The 19,545-nt window shown below is 40.6% G+C and overlaps 1 protein-coding gene across 7 annotated transcripts in view; it reads right to left on the minus strand.

The window, feature by feature from the left end:
• The window catches only part of dennd5a (DENN/MADD domain containing 5A), a 31,647-nt gene that overhangs the window by 9,567 nt on the left and 2,535 nt on the right, over nucleotides 1-19,545 (minus strand). Inside the window, exons 2-16 of one of the 7 annotated variants that reach the window (XM_035629262.2) lie at nucleotides 13,103-13,174; nucleotides 12,233-12,342; nucleotides 10,945-11,629; nucleotides 7,248-7,435; nucleotides 6,402-6,713; nucleotides 4,681-4,896; nucleotides 4,361-4,595; nucleotides 3,811-3,900; nucleotides 2,600-2,750; nucleotides 2,368-2,461; nucleotides 2,053-2,157; nucleotides 1,083-1,214; nucleotides 527-679; nucleotides 321-408; nucleotides 131-218 (exon numbers count right to left, since the gene is read on the minus strand). In XM_035629262.2, coding sequence (XP_035485155.1) covers nucleotides 131-218; nucleotides 321-408; nucleotides 527-679; nucleotides 1,083-1,214; nucleotides 2,053-2,157; nucleotides 2,368-2,461; nucleotides 2,600-2,750; nucleotides 3,811-3,900; nucleotides 4,361-4,595; nucleotides 4,681-4,896; nucleotides 6,402-6,713; nucleotides 7,248-7,435; nucleotides 10,945-11,629; nucleotides 12,233-12,342; nucleotides 13,103-13,174 — 2,719 coding nt within the window. The remainder of the gene's footprint in view (nucleotides 1-130; nucleotides 219-320; nucleotides 409-526; nucleotides 680-1,082; nucleotides 1,215-2,052; nucleotides 2,158-2,367; nucleotides 2,462-2,599; nucleotides 2,751-3,810; nucleotides 3,901-4,360; nucleotides 4,596-4,680; nucleotides 4,897-6,401; nucleotides 6,714-7,247; nucleotides 7,436-10,944; nucleotides 11,630-12,232; nucleotides 12,343-13,102; nucleotides 13,175-19,545) is intronic. The other 6 variants (XM_035629264.2, XM_035629265.2, XM_035629266.2 and 3 more) reach the window with 6 other exon arrangements.

The following is a 19,545-nucleotide window of genomic DNA, read 5'->3' on the forward strand; positions in this document are numbered from 1 at the left end:
TACTATCCTCTGATAGTGACCTGCAACTGTTGGTACATTCAATTAAAAATTAAGAGAAATCAAATCAGCCTTAATTCCTTAATTGAGATGCACATTAGTTCTCATGTAAACGAGCCTCAGTCTTCCTCACCTCATGTCCTGGATCAGGGAGACTTTAAGAGGCGGCATGGCTGATCCACCACCGTCAGATTTGCGTCTCTCTGTGTCATGAATGAAACCTGGTGTAGGGTAATAAAAGAGTTAGGCAATTCCCCAAGTGTAACTACAACGACTGGCACTAATTAATTTTGTTCATGAAGTGAACTGATCAAAGTCTCTACCTGGAGGTCCCAAGCCCCCTGGAGTGGCGTTATTCTTCTCTTTGCTCTCCTGGTAGTGCAGGAGGTGGGACCACAAGGCAGATTTACCCTGAAAGAGAAAAAACATTCCATGTCTGTCATCATTTGTTGTGAAAGAACTGTACGTCCACCAGCTGTGAGGATCGATGAGGTACATGGAGACTGCAGTCATCAGCGTCCCCCCTCACCTGTTTGACTTGCAGCCCGTGACTCCAGATCCTCTCCAGCAGGTCACAGAGACTCGCTATCAGAGTGTTCTCCTCAACGCCCGTGATGCTGACCTCTCCGTGACCCAGCTCCACGGCCTCCCGACCCATCTTCTCCACCAGCATACGCTTGGTCTGCAAATTTAAAAAAAACAGATTAACACACACATACCTGTGTTGGAACGTAGTTCTGTTGGCAAAACAGTTGAAGAAAAATAATACTGTCTTATCATATTTAATGCTCTTTTTGCTAAATTCAAGCTCACCATGCTTTGACATGGATTTTTGTGCAGCAGGAAAACAAACTAATCTCTGCAAATATAAAGCCTTCATTTGGTTTTTGCTGTTTATTTTCAGTCATAAACTCAAAAAAATGATATTGATTCTCTGTTAACTTTCTTCCACTGCTATTTTTTATTATAATCTTCTCACAGCAGGATCGAGCTACATCTTTATAGATAGTAGTAAAAAATGGGTCGCTGTAAACGACTAAAATAATGTGGCACAGCAGCGATCATCAACCTGAAAAGAGACTAACCTTGTTCCTGCACTCCTTCAGCAACCCTTCCACAAATTTCCAGTTAGTCTGAGCAATGACAGAAGGCGACAGGTTGGACAGTTTGGGCTGTCTGATGGTCGTGCCCAGGTTTCTGGCTTCCTGAATATACTTCTGATAAAAGAGAGTTTGCGGTCAGCAATCATGTAGATCAAGCAACTGTCACGGAAATCAACAGAGAGAAATCAGCAAAATTGGCGAGCTCATGTAACTAAAATTATTCCAGGGTTTATTATATAGACTCAAATATTCAATACACAAGGGACTAAACAGCCCATAACATTTCTTGCAATATACACCTAATCTAAGCTGTAACAATTAAGCCAGACTTAATTCTTCTGAAAAAATACCACGTATGAGGCGTGAAACTCATGAAAATGAAATTATTAAAAAATGTTACAGGTTAATAAAAAGCAGACAATTGATTAATAATTGCTCCGAAACTATAACGCTGTTCTGCAAATTTATTAACCAACAATACAAGAAGAAAAATTAATTAAGAGCCTCAGGTGCCAGCTACATATCCTCTTAATAAGAGGATATTGTTGAAAGGAATTCTATAAAACAAGTTTAATTTAGTCAAATAATCACAATAACTGATATCAAGCTACTAGACCAAATGGTCAGAAGAATGAACTTTCACATACACTAACGGAAATCAAGACTAAACAGGACATAGCAAACAGAACTGGGATGAGCAACAACAGTGTTTATTAAAGCAAGTCTAAAACTATTCAGGTGAGAAAGAAGAACATGAATAAAACTTTGAATCAACTTTGCTTGAATGATTTCATGTTTATGAGTTCCACCTCTCATAACCCTGATGACATTTCCTAGGAAGCGACATGGATTATGAGATAAAGCTGAGCTGAGTGGTGGTGAAGGAAGCAGAGGGAGTTGAAGACCACATGGGTGGACACGCACATGTGGTCTGTGGACTACCAACACATACCACGTCCACTGTCACTGACTTTAGACAGGGCTTGAAGGACTGTGAGAGCCAGTAGTAGTCAAGAAACAGCAGGAGCTGCAGCTCCGGAAACAAGCACTCTACATGCTGAGAGTGTGTGAGCATGAGTGCAAAAAGACGGAGAAAGACAAAATGAGTCGGTGAACACAATTGTGGGGAGAGGGGGTGAGAACAAAGTCAAATTAAAGTAAACAGAGAACACATCATGCAAAATGAACAAGGACAACAAAGCTAAACAAAACAGTCACTCAGTTTGAATATGAGCGGAGGCGAAAACACGTTACAGCGACCGCTCACCTCTCTCTGGTCATTGTCTAAATAAAGGTGCTCGGCGTGCTGCTTCTGTCGATCCCTCCTCCTCCACTGGGCAGGAGCGCTCCTCTTAGTCCATCTGTAACAACACCACTCTGCTCAGCTCTACAGAAAAGAGGTCCTCAAACAGCAGACAAAATTAAAGGCATGGAAGGTTTACGATTAATTAAAATCAATAGCAGCACAATTTTTGAAGTGAATCATGTTAAATAGTCACTTGTTGCTGATGGGCCCAGTGGAGAGCACATCAGACTGCAGCCGGGGGAAGAAGCCTTGCTCGTAGCGGCCCTGACCGATCTTCATGTCCAGCAGGTGGGGGTGCAGGGCAGTGTGGTCAATCTTTGACACTCTCATCTCAATGGCTTTCTCTGTGGACGAGATGAAGGAGGGGGGCACAATTCGGCAGTGAGATTACAGGTTGAAGTGACCACTGCAGCAAGAATCAATCAGGATCGGAAAGGGAAACATTTTAAGGATGATTATCAGGAAGCCACATTCTGCATTCAGATTCTGCTGTTAATATCTTGTTTACAAGACAAAGAATCTCCTAAAAATCATAAAAAGAAATATAATTGCCATTTATATAAATACAAAGAGATAAATAATATCTCTTTGTATTAATAGGGCTATTCTGTCTTGAAATATCCCATAGTCAGAAACACAGTAATATTCTTATTTTTCACCTTCTATAAGATGTTCATATTCTCTGTAGCCAATTGTGTTGAGAACCAGGATAACTTTGACTAAAAAATCTAAAAAAAATTAATAATTTAACAACTGATTGACAAAGGAAGAAAGAGAGCAAGTACAAAAAAAAAAAAAATTCTTCCTCTCACCCACAGAACCAAAAGTACTGAGAGAATAAAGGCCCAGAATAGAAAGAAGCAGTTAAGAGTCGTCATGAATGCAGCTTTAGACAGGTTTTTTTTTTCTGGTGCCTGATTACAAGACACCCACACATGAATGATTTTAGAGAAATATAATAGACTTCAAAATTGTTCACTTCATATGGTGAATGTAAAAACAGACAAGGCGACTATACAGATTTTTAAAATGTAGCTTTAAAATGGTAAAAAAAAGAAAAGAACAGTCACTGTCTGAGGCTGCGATTCATAGGAGCAAAGCTTTATTTCCCTGAAAACAATTCATTATCACCAATTCACCTGCATGCTGCAAGTTATCAGATCACCACTGTAAATATCTGTATGCAATGCATGGAGGGTCTCTCAGAGAATTCTTGTATGTGAATAAAACACATTTTAAGATGAGCTTCTCAGTATAAAACACTGTTAAAGTGTATTCTGAGTTCAAGCGAATACTTATTACGCAGGCAATTTCAATGGAAGCCCATCCATCCTCTATGAGTGGACCAGACATAATGCACTGCACACATGTTCAGAGAGCTGTGGTAACGAGAGCGAATATTACGAAGGTGAGTTTCGTCGTCCTCGAGCCCGATGGCATGAGGTCCAGGAGCCAAAAAATCTGCTTTTTCATATCGCTTTTTTAGCAGTTTGTCTGTGAACAAGACAGCAATCATCAATTAAGCAGCGTGAAATCAAATATTAACCTTTGAAATGAGAAAATACGTCCAAGTCTTTTGAGAAGTTCGTACTTCAATTTCATTTACAGTGGACTTCAAATTTAAGTACTTTTATAAATATATCTTTAATTACATTATAAACACTTTAAGGGGTAATAATCCAAAATTACAGAGGTCCACGTTTTACTGTCTCAAGTAAATAAGCTATGGTCAAGCTATTCATTTTCAAACTAAAACCTGTGGCTTTATTAGTGGAAACCAATCACACACGTCACCTCATTAGGTGTTTATCTGAGGACAAAGACATCTCCAGAGAGCTGAGGTACATGTACACTGATCAATGTACAATATTTGGTCAACACTTTAAAGCCTTTATTATTTTATTTTAATGAAATCCACAAAGGGTTTTCAGGACAGATTTTTTTTCATCCTTACCTGCTTCTTCGATGTTTGTGCATTTCTGGTACATCGATGTACGAAGTGTGGGCGTGCGGACGTTCAGCATGCGAATCTTATCCACGCGGGCGTCAAACACCCTCAGCGTGTGCTCCTTGTCCTCGTCATCATGACAGAGAATCTTACTATCTATGAAGGAGGCAAACATCTGCGTCTCCAGGAAACGCGACAGGAAGGGCAGGTAGGGCTCTGGCTGGTCAGACAGGAAGGAGGCCTGCACACAAGCACAAAAAATTAAGGGTGGAACCTTATAGTCATAATTTTGTTTCTTTCTTTTTTTCCTTTCTATTGCTCTTTACCTTGTCAAAGTTCTGCATCTGGTCTCGGTTGGTGAACCAGGACTCTTTGTCCTGGTTCGGCTGGATGACAAACACCTCATAGTCTGCGAACATCTGGGTGAATCGATTGGCGAAGACTTCACGCACATGGATGTTGAGCTGATGCATCTTTAGCTCCTCCTCATCACACTGAGCCCGAATGTCCTTGTTGCTGCTGGCGTCCTCTTTCACCTCCAGCTGATGTGCACAAAAACACACAAAAGGGAGAAAAGAAAAAAAGAGAAGATAGACCAAAGGGAAAACTGTGAGTAAAAGAAATGAGATGAAGAAAAGAAGCACAACGGTGTTGTCTTTTATCACAGACTGCTGATAAAGCAGCTGGGTTATGGGAAAGAACGTCGAGGACATCTGTTTTGATTTATGGCCCAAAGCAACCGAGACACGCTCTCCTTTTTTTAGCGTGTCAGTTTCAGTTGGACAGATGCACAGAGCAGGACTATCACTGTATGTTTGCATAACTGAAAATACGATGTCACAACCCAATGACACGAAACAAGAATCTATTTAATCAAAGTCTGCAGTGAGTTTAGATGAGAAAAATTATAATGGATGACTGAAAACTACACGCAGACGATTAGCTAATCTGTTCCTGACTATGTTCATAATTGTTGCTGGCACAAGTACTTGAGCTGAGACTTCCAATAATTATCAGCCAACTCGTCCATCTATCAGTCTTCAGAGCGAGTATTTCATCCTACTACTGACAACTGTTTGTGTTATACTCAAGCCAAATGGAAATTAGACTGTGCAGATGCCAACTACATCTGTCAATGTCAGTGTTTATCAAGTGCTTCTGTCATCATTGCGGTTAGACATCGACCGGCAGCATTTTACAGGCAACTGGAGTTGCATGTTTTGAGCCGATGAAGTCTCTTGGATGAATAACACCTTCAAGACTCTAAACAACTTAACACATTTCTTTTCCATTTTAAAATTAAAAACATTGAATACAACACCGCTCAGAGGGCACAGACCCCCGCCAAGACTGAGCGGGTTTGCCCTGTCTGGCAATGGTGAAGAATCAATTAAAACATTCCTTTTTCCAGATCTGGATTTTAATCACCAGGTAGCATGGCTGACACCTAACTTTAATCAGATTTTCATGCAAATTCGTCCATAACTTTTTGAGTAATCCTGCAAACAAATAAACTAACTAACAGACAGACACAAATCAATCACATAACTCCTTTGCGGAGGTAAAAGGCGTTAAACTTTTCACTCTGAAAAAACGTGTCCAGTCCACTGTGTGACTGAATGAATAAACGGTTGTATTTTATTCAGTTCACGTAGTAATTTTGATCAGCTACATCAATTTTCTTCCCTTAAACTTTCTGCTTCTTTAAGAATTGGTCAAATACAGTTGCACATATATAAGAAGACATTAATTTGTGATAAAATGTAGTTACAGTGTAAAGGGTTTGTTTTAACATGCCAACATTCAAAAGTTGAAATTTAAGACCAAGTTCAAGGCACATAGATTCCTAAATTTATATCTTTACTTTCTGATAATGCCTTACCAATATCATATTCATTATTTAAACTATCTGTTTTGGTGATATATTGAAGCTTATCATATCATTCATTACATCATTGTTATAATGTAAATTTAGTATCTATCAATATATATTACATGATCATTAGTGCAGCAGAATTTTAATTTATGAGGTTACGTAATTTCTCACCTTCTCCAGGCTGACACCTGTCCTCTTGACCAGAGCCTGCAGTCTGGCAATAGTTTCGTTCTCTCTCAGCAGGTAGGAGTTCAGGGGCGAGGCCAAGTTGCCGTTGCGCTTGTCAGAGACCATATCGACAGATCGGAAGCCCCGGTACTTTGCCTGGCCGTCGCTGGAGTGAATATTTCCCTCCGGAGACACGCCGAAGGACATGAGCACCTCTGAGATCTCCTGGATGAACTCTAGCTTGTTGGGAAACTGAGGCAACTCCTCAGGCAGTTCGATAAAGTGATTATCGATGTCCACGAAACACAAGTTAGCCTGGAAGAAGACGGGGTACAAGATAATTATCATGTCGTAATAATAGTATTACAAACAAGGGCTACTTTATATCCCTTTAGAGAAGAACACCTCAACCCCACTGGACATGTCCTACAACACAACCTACTTCATACAGACCTGTCTGTGTAGAACATGGCAAAAACATATTAATAATGAGCTAATTGATGACTGACACCTCAAGCTGGGGCACAATGCTGAGTATTAACTGACCTTGAAATACCACATGTATATAAATGTTGAAACGTATGTTCAAAATTATCTGGAGTAACGAAATGGAGGATTCTAGGAGAAGCTTTATAATGCAGCCACATGAAGAAAGAGAGTAACACAGTCAGCTATGATGAAGCTTCTTGGAGGGGCTTTTTCATCTGACAACTCTAAATGTAGCAGCAAATTACAACCATTGTCTACATCAGCGAAGACATGAAATTACATAATCTTAAAATGAAACCTAAACCAATCAAAGAGCTGTCTTAACAGTCAGTACAGGAAGACACTACGGTGCGTTTGTACCTCCTGCGGCAGCTCTAGCTTGGTGCGGTCGTCCTGTCCGTTGGAGTGGAGGCCCATGAGATACGGCACTGGAGCGTCCAGGAAGTGGAGGAGGGAGGCGGGCAGGATGGGAACGTACACATGCTGCCACTGGTAGGGGAACATTAAGGCTGTGATGCTCTCTGCCACCGTCATCAGCCTCTGGTAATCTGTTTCAGACACAGACAAAAAAGCAAAAGGTGTTGAAGCAAACGCAGTGACCACATAAAAGATAAGTTTGAGCATCATATAGCAAAAATTCGGTGCATTTCAGGGTTTATTTGCTAACTTGAGTAAGACATCACAGTGATCACTTGTTGGATCTATTGTGTTCCAAAATGTTGTCCTGATTAGTGGTTTCAAAAGTACTAAATGCAAATGCCAGTTCAATGATGTGAAAAGTTACATTTCAAGATCTGAGCAGCTATAAAAGTTATTTTTTAGCAAAAACTTGTCGCACAATTCTTTTCCAATGTGTCATTCCCGAAAAAGTTCTGGACTACAAACAACATTTGCCTGATAAATGTGGTTTATTCCGCCAAACTTCGAGGCCAGTAACGGCCCCGTCTGTTATTGAAACAGTGGAGGATTTCAAATTCTGCATCAGCTCTTCTGGTTGCTTCTCCGAGTTGGAAATACATCAGCTGCCCCATGTCACATAGCCGAGGGCATCTTCTGATGTGCGATTTTACCCTGCTGATTGGCTGGTAAGAAAAATATGACTAAACTTGTCAGTTGACACTGGTAGGACATTGTGATGGTGATAAACTTTAACATTCTTGTAATGGTTGTTTGTCTAAACAAGCCATCAGTTGGTTCGGTGACCATCTCATCTTTTAGCCCTTTTGCACCCACAGGTAACTGGGTGCACGAACCAGAACGGAGTCTGTTTCCTGTTGGTGGATAAGGGCTGTGAGAAGGAGGTCCTCTGAGGGACCTTTGTGGCCTGTGTCCTTTGGAGGATCCAGACTCTGGACTGTGTGAACACAGCTAACAGTCAGCTGGTCCCATGGCTAACGTTGAATTCCTTCTTCATGACTCCACACAGCAACACTCCTTCACGTCCAGAGTTTCACACTTGAGTCGACGGGTATATATGTAAATATGTGTCCGGTCCTCCTCATCTGCATTCCTACTCTATCCTGTTGACACCTAGTGTACATTCAGCAGCAGCTCTGCCTCTCCTCTTATGGTGCCAAAATAAATACCATTGCTTCATTTGGTCATGTGCTGGTCCATGAGAAGAGACTCTCACCCCAGCCTGGGCCTCCCCTCAACCCCCCACTCAACAGGCTTCCTCTCCCAGGATGGGGACAAGAATACTAACATCACCCGACTGCTCTTAAAGTAGGTCACCAAAACAAGGAACTACTTTAACTCAAGTCTGCTGCTTATTACCACAGGAGCATGCCATGGCCATTTTAATTGTGCTTTTAAACTTAATTTCAGATTAAGTCTGAATCTTTGTGCCAGAAATGTGCAGTGTATTTGCAACATCTCCAGGTTAGATCCCTCCATCACATCCCACTCTCACTCCCAATAATCAATCGTGTGACAGCAATCACACGACAGAAAAGGGGCACGAAAAAATAATAAATAATCAAATAATGGCTTAATTGCAGCATGTCACAGTGGTTGACACGTGAGTGGCACATGAAGACCTTCCTGTTTTGTGAGAAAAGGGAGAAGCAACAGACAACATTTTAAAATCTTTTTTTTATGGCCTCAGGGAGGAGATGCTGGCCAGGCCCTTTACTTCATTTTCTTTCTTTGATTTAAAAAAATATCAGTCTTGAATTACAGTGCTATTTAGAGCACATAACACACAGTCGTGTCCTTATTCACAGAGCATCCCTCTCCTCAGTGTGTGTGTGAGTGTCTTTTCCTCACAATCCCTCATTTCTTCTCAGTGGAGGATCGCCAGGGCTTAAATCTACACAACATCCTTCACTCGTTCTGCAGTGATGAGCCTCATGGGAGGAGGGGGGGGCATGATGTCACTTCCAACCAATAATAATCACCCTGCATCACAGCTATCCTCCCTGTCTCTAGGTTGCCTGGTAACACCACAGCTTTTCCCATTAAGAGCTGCTCCCCCTGGCCCCTGGCGTTTTGTAAACCATTTGCCTTCTATTGCCATTGTAATGGATCCAATCACCACCAAACCACACACAGCACCCTTAAATCATTTTCTTTTTCTGTCCTTGTGCGCACACATTCACACACAATGGTGAATGCCTAGCAAAGGAAGGTATTGATTAATGAGAAACAATTACTACTTGTGAATAAGTACTAACAAGGATAAAGCTCCAAACTTTTTTTTGAATCAAAAGCTCAGAAAAAATTAAGCAATTTATTGTCAGATTTGCTGCGTGTTTTGTTTAAAGGAGGTATCACTCTCAAGACAAATCAGAGCCAGTGGAAACTGCCTGCTCAGCCAAGCACCTTAAATGTGCACACAAGGCGAACCTACATAGCGACTCTCTCACATAAAAAACAACAACCTTGTGCATGCGAGTTGTGGCAGAAGGAGCGGCCTGTGAGTGGTGAGAGGACTAACATTTACACAGGCCGGTACTCACACTACTTCACTTTAATGGAGACACATAACAGGTTACGTAATCTCCTGGATAATAATTGTGCCATGCATATCTAAGATTTGTCGGAGCTTCGGGTCGTTTTTGTTCCTATTCAACAGCCAGACAGAGCTGAGTGACAGCGTGGCAATGACAGAAGATGCAAATATTTTGGGGTTGGTCAAATTTGTCTCGACTCCAAAATGTAGGAAGTGATCGGCAGCCGAAATGACAGTCCAACATTTGCATCCGCTTCATGCCATGACGGCTCAGCTATGTCGACGTGAGGAAGGATCCAGAGACTGGCCTTCTCCATCCAGATATGCTATATTCTTTCTTGACACAGCTATTTCCTTTACTTTTGAAGATCTGAGTGGTAAATAACTAACGTCTACCGGGAGACAGGAGTATGAAAATGTGCATTATTATTGGCTTTTCACTCTGCTTTCAAGTGTGGCCGTTTAGAACAACTATAATTAATTATATTAAACATAAAGTGATTATGATCGAGCAAACCCCTGGTGTTATGGGAACTTGTCAAAGGCCATTCCAGGATTTCGGATTTATTTTTACAGCTGAAGCTCAACAAAAGACAGTAGTCCTTTATGACATATTTTATGACATAATAGAAGTAGACATCTATAATGTAACCGCATTTTTGCCGAGTAGTAATCTAAGCCTTTTATTCCATCTATCTAAATTTCATAAACAGAGGGGAAGGCCTTAAAGCTACATCCGCTTGAAATAGCCAGGCCCCCTGACAACATCTAATCTCATGACACTGATATGTCTCTGAAGACTGCCTTGACAAACAGGATCACATGACCTCATCATTTTCAAAAAGAAAAAAGAAAAAAAGAGCAGTTAAAGATAAATGATTTCTTCCTTTACCACATCCTCACTTCCAGCTATTTAGAAACGTATAGTGCGGATGAATTGTGTCCCTACTACTCGGTGCAAACCTTGCTATTACCATTTGTTTTTAAATGATTGTAATGTGAGAAAGATGCACGTGTATTTGCAATCAATGCATCCTAATGGGACTGGATGCTAGAGGTCAAAGGAAAACATTGTTTGGTAGCTAACATTGATCAGCCACTTACGCTGTGAGTAGAGCAGTATCTGCATCTCAAGCAGGGCACAGGTGAACAGCTGAAGAACGTTCTCCACACCCAGCAGATGAAACATTTCACCGATGGCAAAGTCAAAGAGTGGCAGCTCAGATGTGCTCGGCCTCTGACACACCACAGGACCGTAGACGCCTGAGAACTTGAGGGAGCGCCCGGAGGGTGGCATCGGCACTTCATAGAGGATGTTGTAGATGTAGCTCTCCAGCGGGAGGGGCGGGGGCTGACGGGAAGAGACCGCCTGGTGAAGCTGCTGCAACACCTTCCTGCTGGCCTGGGGGAAGGCCATAGGTGCTATCAGGCAGATGCACTTTGACACATAAAGCGTGTCACGGCTGATGTCGTACGAGTTGAAGCGCTGCAGGCGGGAGATGGCGGGTGCTGCGTGGAGCACGGGACGAGGCTGGGTTTGTTGGTGTCGGTGGTCGGCGAGTCCCTGCGGTGAGGTGGGAGTGTGCAAGATGTCGTACTGCTCCGCGTTGTGCATGTGGTAAAGAGTCTGCATGGCACTGCAGATCTGCTTACTGGTCACCTCCTCAAAGAAGGTGAGGGCAAAGCCGTAGGTCCGAGAGCCGTCCTCTCTGGTGATGATGAATGAGTGGAACTGAGGCTCCCGGGAATCAACCTGCGTCCGGAACGCCAGACCCTTCGGCATGCAGAGCTGTGAGAATATAGACAGAAAGTATAGTGAGAGGGACAAAAGATCAGAACCTACTTCATTGTTGAAAAGAGAAGTTGTTAAGCAGCTTACATGAGCACATTATGCCCGTCATGTCATGTCAGCACATTTTGGGCAAAATGTTTATTCATTTTCTTTCTGAGATTTTGCTGCAGTAGCTTATCACGCAGACTGCAAACATGGGGGTAACAGCTGCGTCTGACCAGTTCCCAATAACGCTTCACCAGCACATCTGGAGTCCAATAGTATAAAGTGCCTTGATTGTTTGACTACAAAGTGTTTTCTTTCGACAAACACTTTTATAACTATTATAGTATGGCCAATAAGAGCATACAGAAGCATATTTCCCAAATTATGAACTATCCTTTAAAAATTCTAAGCAATCTAAGAAAAATGGTGACTTATATTTTAATTTTATTCATGGCAGAATTGTTTATAAACAGTGGACCACATTTAATGCATTAACTCAAGACAAAGGAAACAAAACATTCAGATTAACTTTGAGATTCTGATTTAATTCCTACCACCCACACTACTATTCCTAAAGGATGAGGTTGATGTGTTATAACTGTAAAGAGATCGTACCATGCCAACTGCATCCTGGTCGAATGGATTCCACTCCACATTGTCTGGATAATGTGCTAGAACTTTGGATTTAAAGGTTCTCCGCAATGGACTCTGCTCAAAATTCTCACCTGAAAGTCAAACAGAGAGAGGAGAGAGAGAAAGTGGGAGAGGGAGCGAAAGCAAAAATAAGACAAACACGTAACACGAGTTTCCAGATGTATAAATAAGAGCAGTGTGATCAGAAGCAGGTGCCAGGCACAACGCCAGAGAAAAGAGCAAGTCAGCATATTTGTCTTCAGAAGAAGGTTGTATTGCATCATATAAAGCTGCCATCTGCATCCTGCTCTCAGGCAGCATCTAATACTCCAAAACAGATTATCAGGTCAATAACATCAACCAAACTTTATGGATCTCAATGCTTCCTGACAGCTTTAATGGCAATACAAAGGAACACACAAAATAATCAATCATGAAAAAAAAAAGACAAGCCGGGTTGATTTGAACCCAGAGTAAAGCAGACACCAAGCCAGCACTGAAAAGTCATTCAGAGTGTAGGGGGAGAGTAAACATTGACCAAGCAATGCCAGCACAGGCAGCACTGGATTTGTGTGTGTGAGTGTGTATGAGAGAAGCAGTGATTGTCGGACATCAGCTCGTTCAGCTACTGCTGAAGGATGTGACAGAGAGAGAGTGGGAGGAGGGGACAAGAGAAATCAGAAGTGCGCAAAATAGAAAGGGCAAGTCCCCACACCTGTGCAGAAAATAACCATGAAAAATCAAAACTTGGAAGAACTGAAGAGGGACGGAAAAAAACAAATTGTGCCAGGTTAAAGGTTGAAGGGTCAAAGCTGAGTTCAGGGGTAGGAGAGTGTGTCGTGGGAGGGTTACCTTCATCTGCCTGTGCCAATTTTCCTCTGGCCCCATCTCTGAATTTAGTAGCTTCTATATACTGGCATAAAGCTACACAACAAATAAAACAAAAGTATAATTAAAAGCCTTGTTCCGGATGGGTAGCGCATCACTTCTCACACGTCCTGGCGGCTCTGCTCTCAGAACAGGCCTGGTCTCGGTCAGGTGGGTATGCAAATTCAAGCCAGCTGTTGGGGTTAGTTTACAATAACACTTCTGTGTCATAGTTTCGGTGCTAATGTGTTGTATTGTGTAGGTTCTTCTTCTTCTTCCTCCTCTTCTTCTGGAGATCATGTTTATCCATACTGCTCTGCTATGGATTATTTTCTTAAAACAAACACACTGTAAAAGAAGCAACAAGTGTGTCAGTAAAATTAATTTTTAACCTGTTGGCAGCTCTGTCAGGCTTAATTGCTCACAGAGACATGTTTAATGTGCTGCTTTTTAATTCACTTCAAGTTTGCCATCTTCATTATAAGATGATATCAGAAATCCAATAAAAAAAACGAATTAAATGTATCAACAAGTATTATCTGTGTATCCAAAACTAGTCAAAACTCTGCCATAGCACTTAAAAATGGCATAAATAATTCTGCTGTAAATACACAGAGGCACACAAAATGTGAATCAATCCGCAGCTTTTAATACAAGTCCTACTTGTTTTGAGCAACATTTACAAAAAAATGTTTAAGGAAGTTACAGAGCGTTTTTGAAAAAACAATGCAGTATATTTGTTTTTTTTAAGATTTCTTCAGTAGGAATGAATGCTGATTGCCATAGACAATCTCGCGTATCTAATTTGTATCCAGCGGCAGACTGTGATGGGATTGACTACAGTGGATGGCTTCTACTGCCGACCGACTGTCCCTGGAGCTGGATTATCTAACATTTTACATAAAAAGACAGTCTTTATATGCAGCCATGCGATGCTTTTTTCCTGTCCTGTTAGTGCAGGACATTTGACAAGCACCATTAAAACAGTCCTGCTGGCAGAGACAAACAATCATACAGCATGTCAAAGCCAAATGTGTGCTGACACACATCAACTCTTTTAAATTTCCACCATTTCAGCTTCAAGCCAAAGCTGCTCTCAGGCTAATGTCGCCCTGTGAGCTCCGAAACCAGGTCTCTCCTTACTCGACCTTTCTGCAGGCTTTGTGGCTTTGGTTGGAGATGAGAAGAGTACACATATGACATCTCAGTGGTGACACAGACAGAGAGGTAAGATAACTCTCACCTCTTATCTCCGATGATTACATTAATTCTCTCTTCTTGAACAAGAACGTTGTGTTTAATCTGGGATTTTTCTTTTTTTTACTCAGATTCCTATTTGTTATTTTAAGGATATGGTTCTGTCTGTACTCACTGAAGAGGTTGACAATATCTGACCAGATATCCGTTAGAGATTCAGTTACCCCTTAAATCCCCGGTTTGTTTTCCCCAAAACTAACGGTGAGAAAGATGTTGAGTAAGTGCAGTCAACACATCCAGACAGGAGGTGCTGAGTGCAGCAACAAAATATTTCAAATTTGCTACAGTGAAACAGATCCTGGCCAGGGAGAAGACGTCTTAGGGATTGAGTGGTTTGGTCTGTTGGTTACTTTCTCATGCAAAATGCCCACAGGGAGGAAACTAGGCCGGGAACGCAACCCAGACTTGAAAACCTAGGACAGAGACAATGATGTTATTGTGATTAGAAGTAATTGGGGGGAAATGATTCAGACTCCAGAATTAATGTTTAATGTTTGGTGGCAACATTATGCTGAATGTCTTAAGTATTAATGCATCATTAATAATAGTAATAACGACAACATTACCGGAAACCTAGTGAGTACAATACGTTCCTCTCTGACATGTAGAATAAGAAAAGGATCACATTGTTTTACAAAATTTAAACCAACATAAATTTGCAAATTTCCTCGACACTGTCAATGGATTTGACATGACTGTTTTGATGATGTCTCTGAGATCTGAGTCTCTCAGATGACTACGTGCATATTCAGATCTGACGTTGTCTCTTTCTATCTTCGATTGCTTTGCTACATAAAGACGCCTTGTCTATGGTGCATGGAAAGCACCTTAAATTGGAATCAAACTAAAGAAATTAGAAATAATTAAAGACAAAATTGCAACAAAAAAACTATCATCATATTCTACTACTCAAGATAATTAAGACATAATTCAATGTTAAAAAGAAAAACGGAAACTATAAAAGAAAATAGATTTTTGTAATGACAAGTTGACATTGTAGAGTTGAATAGTTTGTAAAATGGATTATGCAAAAAACTACTACTAAAAGGGATTTCCACGAAACTTGGTGGAAGGATGGGACATGGGCAAATAAATATCCCAATCAATTTGGGTGCCGAGTCGGACAATGGGGCGGATCCAGGAATTAATTTTTCCAACTTTCTTTAAACATTGCGTTATTAGAAGTTTTCACAGATTTCTCAGCGAATAATCCATGATGAAAAAAATGGATTATTATTATATTGGGGCCTGAAATCTATGACTTTTCGCAGTTAAGGGGACTGTTGGGCCCTGGCAGAGGTATGTGCTCTACTGAGTGCCATTCTAGTTTTTAAAGAATTATGCTGACAGTTTTGCTGCGTCCTACAATATCAAGGATCTCTGTATTACCGACTACCGAGTCGGAAGTTGCAACTGGAACGTCTCCCGTTGACATGACCAAAAACAAACTCTAAAGTTTTATCGATTTATCACAGTGTGGACCGGTAGCAGTGGGAGTAGAGCATCACTGAGCTTTGGCGTCACGCCGTTTTTCCCTCATGCTGTAAGCCAGGGACCAGGCGCAGCTCAGCAGCCCTCCTGTGCTCGCACACCCTCACACCTCCTGTAGCACGGCCCACCCAGCTCAGACGTAAAGGGATGTACCACCCTAAATGGAAAGCTTTATTGACACTCCACTCAGGACTTGACTGCCTGCAGCAGAATGTGATAAAGACTGTAACGCTTCGAAATAGCTCAGCAGCAAAAAAAACATCATCGCTTATTCACCCAGAGGACATGGCGTTGACAGAACAGGGTCGTCACCTTCAGCTGAAACTCAGTCTTCATAGCTTTTACTCCCAGTCTTCAAAATCAGTAAATATATCTCAAGTCTGGGTTGTCTACATACTTACTACTACGTCTTCGAACATCTCTTTGAACAACTCTGATAATACCAACCCGATTAATACAATTTGAAGAATCATCTGATTTCTTCAAAATCGGATTTCATTTATTTATAAGTCATTCAATACTTTATCCAGTGCTATTTCTTTCTGCCTGCATAATCTCAATTCATACATCTAAATTAACTTTGTCTGATGCTATTAAATGTTTTTTCATGTCTTATCCCCCTCGCAATGGTGAAGAAGATTCCTGGATCTGCATCAAGATCTGGATTTAATCACCAGTTACCATGGCGGAGACCCATCGCTGATAAAATGCTCATGCAAATCCATCCAATAATTTATTGAGTAATCCTGCCAACTACCAGACGTACGCAACACGAGAGCCTGACAATTCAGCTCACAAAACATCTGTTACCAGCCAAAGGGTTGGACTTCAGAGAAACTTAACCCACATGGAAACCCCACAGCCTTTTAGACAAGAACGTACAGGTTTAATCTCTCTGACATGATGGGAAAGAATGTAAGCCATCACCTTGCAAGAGAGAATCTAGGGTATCATCCCAAAGTCTGATCCAAACAGGGCCTGGCACTGATCAGCAAGGGAGAGACACAACTTAGGGAAAATAAAACTCAGGGGGTTCCTTCAGAGCAAATTCAATCGTCGAAATTATATTATATTATGACCACCAGTTTCATATATTTGAACTTCAGTTCAAAGAAATCACGTGTGGTCTATATTTTTGCCTGGTGTACCAAAAAGGGCCTGAATACTTAAATTCCCATGAGCTTCATCTGCTGTTGCCATAGAGAAGAAGCTATCAGGGCTACAAATAAGAGCAGTGGCAAATTCAAGGTTTTCTTCCGTTAAAAATATGAACAAAAAATAGCAACGCAGTTTCTGAATTCCTTCAAAATGACTCATAATTCCAAAAGTGAACTGATGTAAAATACACATTGTTTTGTCAGTTTTCTCAACTCAGCCTCCACCATCAGTGGCATAAATAACAGATTCTTAAGCTCTTTGATAGGATGTTTCTTTCCGAAATGCACCATGGGAGATGTAGTTAACGTCGCCCCCAAAAGTTCAACTTCCTCCCAAATTTCCCTGATTACATTTTCAAGCCGATATTAAAAAAAACGCTGGGTTGGGACCATTTACAGTCCCATAAATAAACAACTTGGGAGTGAAAATATGAAAAGGCGCATTATGCATTTAAAGCCAGCTTGCATGTTGAGCCAATGATCCTCATTTGTTTGCAGAGTAGGAATGGGGGGGGTAGATATTTAGCATTTGAATAAGTGGAGCCTGTGCACGAGTGTACTTATGTCCCTCAGATCCCTGTTTCCAGTGTCGGCTGTGAGGCAGCAGGGTCATACATATGCTAATCAGGTCCTCGCTGTGCTCAAAGGAAGTGGTGGTTGTGTCTTTGTGTTTCACTGTACATGAATCACGACGGAATCATGTCATACTGTTAAATCACAGTAGAAAAATACCAAAACCATTTTATTCTTTGTATCGAAAAGCAAAGTTTAAGGCAAGGTTACCCCAAATAATTTGAAATGTTTCAATCATTGGATGTATACTTGTTCAGTGATTGGAAATAATTCCTCATTGAGCGACTATCAGCGGTACTGCCTCTTCACCATTTAATTTTTTATGTTGACCAAAACTGTTCTTTCATCATAACTGACAAAAGAATTTGATTAAAACAAGGTTTGCACAGTAGTTATCAGGACTGCATCTATGTATTATTTATTAGCAATTGATCTGCCAATTCTTTTCTGACCATATTGATTTATTAATAGTTTTGGACGGAATAGACATGACGGAAGTAACATTTTATTTTAATCCATAACAATTTCTCCAATAATTCCCTGAAGACCAAGTACTTCAAATGTTGTGTTTTCTACAAAACAACAGTCCAGTGGTTCATTCTCCTGTGACAAAGAAAAACAGCAAATTCACACAAGTGAGAGGCAGGATACAATTAACATTGGTAATTTTTACAAAAAATGAAAAAACTAAAAAATATTTAAACAATTATCAAAATAGTTTATGATAAATTTCTTCTGCTAACTAATCAATAAATCAACAATTGTTTTAGCTCTAAAAAAACGAAACCCATAATAATTTCTCCCGAGGCTTTGTCCTATGTAACAAAGAAAAGCAACGAGCCCTTAAATCTGTGGCTCTGGAACAAGATAATGTTTTGCATTTTTGAGTAAACTACAAGGATTAATTGATTGTCTACTGGTTGATTAATCATCTACTTCTCTGTTTCAGCATTCCAGTAATTGTCAAGAAGGCAGAAAAAGCATCTCGTAAAATTGAGAGTTGCTGACTTTACTATATATATATATATATATATATATATATATATATATAGTATTTAGAATTCCAACTGAAAATGCAAAAAAAACATCACACTGAGACACTACTATATGCATTTTCTTACGTTTGGAAGTACAATGCTAAAGGGTTAACTCCTAGATGAACTTAAAGCAGATGTTTAGCTGACAGCATCATATATAACCTGTAACAATGGAATTTCCGCACCATTTCCTTTCCAAACTGAAACTGTCGATAAGGGCAAGCCCCTAACCTCTTCAGTAAACTGCAGCAACTTGCAGTAAGTAGAACAGCGTCAGTGATGTTTGACCACAGAGCCACAGTTCAGTACTTCACTGCAGCGCTTCAGTTCGTCTTTATCTTCTTACCTAAAGACTGACCTTACCGCCGACTTATTCAAGAACAGTATGATATAGCTTTAACCCTATAATAGTAAATTCATTTAAAGGGGAAACCAATCAATGGCACAATGGCACGTTACTCAACCTGTATTTTAAACAAAGGTTATTCATCTATGTCTTTTAAACACTCGTCTTTTTATGTTGCTGTTACACAATGGTAAGTAATTTTGCTCTGACAAGTGATAATTATACACTAGTGATTTTTTTTTCTGTTCGAACTAATGCATGGCTGACATTTTCATATGAATTCCCTAGAGCGTTTTACAAAAAGCTGCACTTTCAGAAGAGGTATATATATATATATAAAAAAAAAAGCTTAATGTGGAAGGATGAAGGAGAGAGGGGAAGAAAAAAAATCTGCATTATCAGACAGTAGATATACCTGTGCTCTGTTCATGGTTGTGTTCTTTCAAAAACAGAATAATGGCTATACTCAAGCTTCTGTTTGTTTCATGTATTTCAAGTACATATATTTGCTGATCTTGAGAACAGGAACATGGATTAAAGGAAGTAAAAATGGGAAGTACATGGGTT

The sequence above is a fragment of the Scophthalmus maximus genome, chromosome 4 (genome assembly GCF_022379125.1).
Source record: "Scophthalmus maximus strain ysfricsl-2021 chromosome 4, ASM2237912v1, whole genome shotgun sequence".
NCBI classification, from domain to species: domain Eukaryota; kingdom Metazoa; phylum Chordata; class Actinopteri; order Pleuronectiformes; family Scophthalmidae; genus Scophthalmus; species Scophthalmus maximus.